At 41.1% G+C, this 6,279-nt stretch overlaps 1 protein-coding gene across 1 annotated transcript; it reads right to left on the bottom strand.

Moving 5' to 3' along the window:
- Positions 1–718: 718 nt before the first annotated feature.
- On the bottom strand, positions 719–6,043 carry LOC140992205 (DDRGK domain-containing protein 1-like). The gene is made up of 8 exons (XM_073462490.1): positions 5,850–6,043; positions 4,142–4,291; positions 3,574–3,692; positions 2,841–2,942; positions 2,631–2,753; positions 2,509–2,547; positions 2,317–2,422; positions 719–1,062 (listed from the first exon to the last, which is right to left on the bottom strand). The coding sequence occupies exons 1-8, from the start codon at positions 5,935–5,937 to the stop codon at positions 902–904; spliced, it is 888 nt and encodes a 295-aa protein (XP_073318591.1). The 5' UTR covers positions 5,938–6,043; the 3' UTR covers positions 719–901.
- Positions 6,044–6,279: the final 236 nt, after the last annotated feature.

Genomic DNA, 6,279 nt, shown 5'->3' on the forward strand with positions numbered 1-6,279 from the left:
ATGAATTGAGGAGTCTCAGCCTGAGGAAAGAAGCTGCTCTGTAATCTGGTGGTACAGCAGCGGATACCTCAGCAGGGTAAACGAGCTGTGGCTGAGGTGGGTGTTATCTTTGAATACTGTCAAACCGCAACACGAACTTTGATCTAAACGCTAACTGAAAATGAGACGCGAGTGTCCCACACATGCACAAGGAGGTGGAGATGTGTTAATATTTAACAAGCAGTTACTCTACTCATTAAAATCTGCAGAGTCATTCCTGCAGCTGCAGATACTGTGTGGGCCTGGTATTTAACAGCGTCCTTGATTTCTAATATCAAGTATCATATCAGTCCTGAAAAAAACATGTCGATCCCTACTCTGTTCCACTGCACCCAGCCGTTTGAAACAACTTAGCATAAATGATCAGAGAGCTTCTTTGCTGGATGAACTGTCACAAGTAGCCTGTCTGCTGCTTGTTAACCATTGCTACAGCTGGACAATGCAGGTTGAGAGCTCATTTATTTGTCATTCTATAATGCAAGTTGTAGTCCCAACACAAAAAAACTGTCATGGTGGGGTTTTGAGGATGAGTTAAGGAGTCTCAGCCTGAGGAAAGAAGCATCATATCACATCTGCGACAGTAAACTCTTAGTACAGCCTATTATACTTAGAAGTAGTTAGTAGAAAGTCATGTCACAGTAAACCAAACCAAACTCAGACAAAAATATGAATCTCAAACTTGATTCTTTCCACATATTTACTTTTTTCTTCACAACAATGCAAAGTCACTGCTGTCATGTTGATGGCTTGATAATTTAATGTCATACACAGTCCAGTATGTGCTTATCACCAGCAGCTGAGGGAAATTGTCACACAGCTTGGAGTCTTGACCATTTTTCAGAAGTCTCATGAAACGTGTCCATCAGGCGGTGCTGCGGCTCTCAGGCGTCAGGTTGATCAGGGAGTTACTGGCCTGAGCCAGTTCTGTGATGGACACCCTCCCTCTCTGTCTGATGAACTGAGCCACTGAGTCCAGCTCCTCTGGAGTGATGGAGATAAACTTCCCTCTGTCATCAATCACTCCTGCAAGAAACATACAGCATGTTATATCATACAGGATACAGTAGTGATAAAAAGTAATATGTGTAGAATCCTGATTTTTTGCAAAGATAAATATACTGTTCAACCACTTTATTAGAAAAATTAAATCGTACACACAAAAAGTGGACTTTCCACGCAGGTTTCCCGATGTATAAAAATCCACAGGCAGTGAGACTGGGTACTGGTACACATCTTTAACACCATGCACACAGTCTTTTCAGTCAGATTAGTGTGATGTTGCGAGTTGGCAAAAAAGTGAAGAAAAGTGAATTAGGGTGACATTTTATTGAGAGCTGTTCTTTTCACTCAATTGTGTGAGGATTACACCTATAGTTTAAAAAACCTTCACTATGATCACAGTGATGCTCCAGTTGTTAACCTTCATTATACTGTCTTCTGTAAAAATATTTGGCAGTATGCATTATGATAATTATAATGATAGTGATCTTTATGTAAATAAACAAATAAATACATGATCTTTATATAAAGATTATTATATATATATATATATATATATATATATTTTACTAGGGAGTAAGAATACCCTCAGGTGTGACCTATTATCAGGTCCTTTAAACTGCTCTATATAAGGGCTGTAGCCGTGCGTCATGGCTGTGCCACATGATACAATGGCTGCTTTGGAGTCGCTAGAGGACATTGCCAATGCACAATTTAGGTAATATCAACTTTTAAAGGGACCATACTGATTTTCTAGCTCACAGTGATGACCGCAAATCAAGCGGAGAGCACATGATGACAGGATGTGCATCCATCTCTCGATGCACATCTTGGCCTATCGCTTGAAATGAGACCTCCTCCAGAGTCCATTGCTCCGAACTCACGGTGTTCACCACTTTTGTCGCTTTTCTGCCTTTCCACTTGCTTTATTTTGTTGCTTATGCCAGAATTTAGGCTTCCAAATAATACTTGTTTTCGTCAGTCAACAATCTGTTAAATTACACTTCTTCTTCTTCAACTGCTTATTTGTTTCTGTCGCCATTTCTCCTTAAAACTAAACTGGCCTTTTATATGCCAACCAGGGAATTGGGGGTGTGTTTGAAGCCATTTATAGTAAACTGTGTGGATGGTCAGGCTCGTGCACGTGTATAACATTTCAGCACGACTGAGATTTATGAGGAAGAGACACGTGGATGCATGTGTCCTGTTTCGTGTGTACACAGATTTCTACAACTAAATACACAGAGCTTAATATGCTTGGCCCCTGGTCACACTTACCTGTGAGGGAGCCTTCAGCCAACAGGTCCTGCAGTCTGCTAATAGCATCCTGTGTCCTCATTCCAAAATGAGAAGCCAAGTCCTCTAAGAGAACCACCTTAGAGGTCTGCAGGTCAGAGGAGACATTGTTTAATACACTGTGTTAAGATACTTCACTACAGTCTGGAGTGTGCAGAGTGTGTCAGCTCTCACCTCGACGTACTCGATGAATTCTTGCAGCAGGTTGCGTGACTGAGAGTAGAGAAGACATACACTATAAATATACTTAAAATGCATCATTATAGAGAAACTGGAATGTTATAATGATGTGAGACCTGGTCTTCAGTGAGCTGCTCCGCCTCTCCCTGGTCTTCTATGACAAAGGACGCTTTGAGTTTTAAGTACTCCTCCTCATCCCTTCTCTCCTGCTCCTCTTTAGCGCGGCGCTCGTCCTCCTCCTGAATAAACACCAACACATAGTCTCAGCATCTCCTCATATGAACACACAGGGAGGAGACAGCTGCCAAGAGGTGCGAGTGTGTGACCTGTCTCTGTTCCAGTTGTCGTTCTCTCTCGTCCTCCTGACGTCTTTCCTGCTCTCTGAGCTCCTGCATCTTCTTCCTCTCCTCTCTCTCCTCCATCTCCGCCTGTTTTAGGGGTTTTAAAACATCAACAGTAATATGAAGGAATCAGTAGGTTGTTGTTGTTAACCACTTAAACTAAATGAGACAGAGCATCTTTAAGCCAGTTTGAAATTAGAAACCAACCACACATGACCGAATGCTCCAACATAAAATACCAAACAAAACAGTGTTTCCCCAAGGTTGACTGCTTGGGAAGCTGAGCATACAAAGCCAAATTGCCTACTAAGTTACCATATGACCGGTTGATGACAAGCAATGTAGCATTGATATTAATGAATTTACTTTTTTTTTAACCAAGCACAGTGCTCACTCCACATAAAACACACTAGAGCTACATTAGTTCTAGCATGTCATTGACTACCAAGCCTGTCTCTCTTCTGCTCTGGTCTTTGTGTGTGTGGAGGGGCCCTGCCCTCGGTGAAACACAGAGAGCAGAGGAGAGAAACTGGTGCAGCTGTAAACAGCAAACTGATCTGAAATTAAAGAACTCCACACAAATTAGGTAAAATATGAATAAAAGGTGGGGAGTCCCATGGGACATACTGCTAAAAATAGTCTACTTCATTTTGTCACTTTCAGTGTGACTACATACTCGAAGCCAGCTCACAATCAGTGAGCAGTGTGGACCTCTCACCTCTCTCTGGGCTTTCTTGGCCTGTTTCTCCTCCAGCTTCTTCTGCTTCTTGGCTCCAACTTTTGCTGTTGGCTGGACGTTCTGCTGCTCCACCTCTTCTTCCTCCCCAGGCTGCTCCTCTGAAATCAACAGCACACTTGTTACATGTTTTTTTACATCACATAATATATTATACATATAACAAGACTTTTACTTTTGACATATGACATTTTACTCTTTGAGGAATGAACTTGCAAATTCTAAAGACAGTTCGGGAGCTTTTTTTTTTCCATGATTGGAAAACTGTACGTAGGAACCCTATCGATCTGTTCTGCAACTTGTTTTGGTTCCATTCATTCTGAATTTGCCTCAATTCACTCATTTTGTGCATTTTTGAATGAGGAGTGGCCCCTGTCAGCAGTCCAGTGTGAGCAGTTCAACAAGAGCTGCGCAAAGGCTGATTACGAAATATGAAACAGGGTTTATGCAAGAATGTTCCACATTTTAAAGTTCATGTGATGATATTATCACAACCATATACATTAACAGCTTATTAAAATCAAACAAAGTTATTAGAGACAGTGTTTACCAGGTTCCCCAGCTTCTCTCTGTGGTTGTCGGTTGGCCATCACCGTAGCAAGGTTCCTCCTCCTGCGAGGCATACCAGCTCCTCGCTCCTCTGCTGCTGGCTGAGGGGGCCTCGCCGCCCGGATAACATCCCTCTGCTGCTCCTCATCAGCTGAGCATAGAGAGGGAACACAACATATCACAGTCTGTCTGTGCAATACACATCACATGTGCAAAGACTGCAAAGGAACAAAGCAGTGGTATCAGATCAGTACATGGTATAAGACTGGCACAATAAGATTTTCCTTTATCCCTTCATAGAATTAGAAGTATGTCTAAAAAAAAATTTTTAAAAACGTCAGACGTTAAAAATCCAACAACTTCTTGCTCCTGAAATAGTCTATAAAATAGTGTGTAGTATTCATACTAATTTGATGTATAAACCTGTGTGCATGCACACTTGCAGGCAATGGATGGATCAGATCAGTCAGATCACCTGCAGTGTTCAAACAGTAACTGAGAGCAGAATTAAGGGCTGTGGGATGGCCTGCAATATAAAGGACCAGAACTACTTCAGGTTCGATCAAGGATGGGGAAGTATCATACAAGGCCAAATCCTAATGTCCACACTTTGAGGCACATTCCTGGTGAGTCCACAAGGGTTTAGTGCTGTCCCACTGCCATATTATCAAGTGAATGAGGGCTATCTCGCAGACATTTTGAGGCCATTAAATGGCCACTTTCCATAAGTCTGCATATACTCTAGACTTTGTTTAAGGGAATTATCCACAGCTCATAGCATTGTGAGCTGTAAACACGGTGGGGGAGCCTGGAAAAACAACTAAGATATTTCAGATGTCACAGATATATTGGTATCAGTGTAACTCACTGTTATAAAACATGTTTTGGATGTTGTTGTTGTTACAGGACATAATTCAGGAAAAGTTGCTTGGGATATTGTTTTTAATTTTTAAACTACTCAGTGAAGTTTACTGTTTCAGTGTACTGTTGTCAATAAAGTTAATGTAAAATATACTGCCTTCATTACATATACATCTTTGTCACATGTGTTTGTCAACCACATTTGAGGGATACTTCCACAAATGTGCATTTACATACTACTCAAAACTGATTAGGGATATTGGGATATTTTAGTGTTTCACTTGATTGTTTATTGTGTGACATGTCTGAATGTGTTTTGTGAATATGTTTAGTCCCCAAAAACAATGCAACACATTTCATTTGACTTTCAATGCATGTCCATGCACATGCATATATGCACAAATATCCCTAACTACTTCTGAGTAGTGTGTATTCTGTGTCCTGATATCAGTATTGGCCCCACAAATCGAATATCGGTCGGGTTCTGCTTTATACTACTTTTTCACTTATGCTCCAGTATTCCCCCAAGACATGTAAACACACTTTAATGTGTTAAATTTACGGAGTTACCCTTTACTTAAGGATTTCACCAGCAACCGAGGAAATAACACGCCTCCATAAGTTATTGATGGACTGACAGCTGCTGACATTTGAAGTTGCCACAAAAAACTACAGCTGAACCTTGACTCTCCGCTGTCCTCTTTCTACTTATATATTTACCATAATGTCGTTATATGTGCAACGTTACATAACTTATGTTAAAGCACAGCTTGATAAACACTCTGCTAACAGTTCAGTTAACATTAGCTAGCCAACAGATGTCTGACGTTAGCTCTGAGGCTCCTTACCTTCCTGTGTTTTCCTCCGCACCTTCAACGCAAACAAAATCAGGACAATGAGGATAGCAGCAGCTATTAGATACAGAGCTATATCCATAGCTGTTCTGAAATGATACTGTCACTAAATACAATTATTGTACACGTCTCCCTTAATTTCAAAGTCCAGTTGTGGGCCGAGGAGGCCGTGCTGTTCTTCTTCTTCTAATGAATTTCCGGCAGGCTGTACGCTGTATAGCGTAGTGCTGCCCTCCACAGGCTGGAGTGTGTTATTTCTCCTATATTTTAGATACAGGCTAGTTGATTGAAGAGATCTGACTGTTCTGCAATAGAGTTGGATCTTCATTTCAGATAGAAAGAATTAGAATTAGACATTTTGATCTGTTTCCACATTTCCACACAGATATACTGTGTATGCCTACCTCTAACTTTCAGACAGCTG

Source organism: Pagrus major, chromosome 24 (assembly GCF_040436345.1).
Source record: "Pagrus major chromosome 24, Pma_NU_1.0".
Lineage (NCBI taxonomy): Eukaryota > Metazoa > Chordata > Actinopteri > Spariformes > Sparidae > Pagrus > Pagrus major.

Bases quoted from the DNA above. Each gene is read 5' to 3' on its own strand.
- LOC140992205 (XM_073462490.1), bottom strand. From the start codon at position 5,937: ATGGATATAGCTCTGTATCTAATAGCTGCTGCTATCCTCATTGTCCTG. The intron at 2,423-2,508 runs GTGAGAGCTGAC...TCTGACCTGCAG, and splicing joins AATTCATCGAGTACGTCGAG to ACCTCTAAGGTGGTTCTCTT. The intron at 1,063-2,316 runs GTAAGTGTGACC...TGTTTCTTGCAG, and splicing joins GGCTGAAGGCTCCCTCACAG to GAGTGATTGATGACAGAGGG.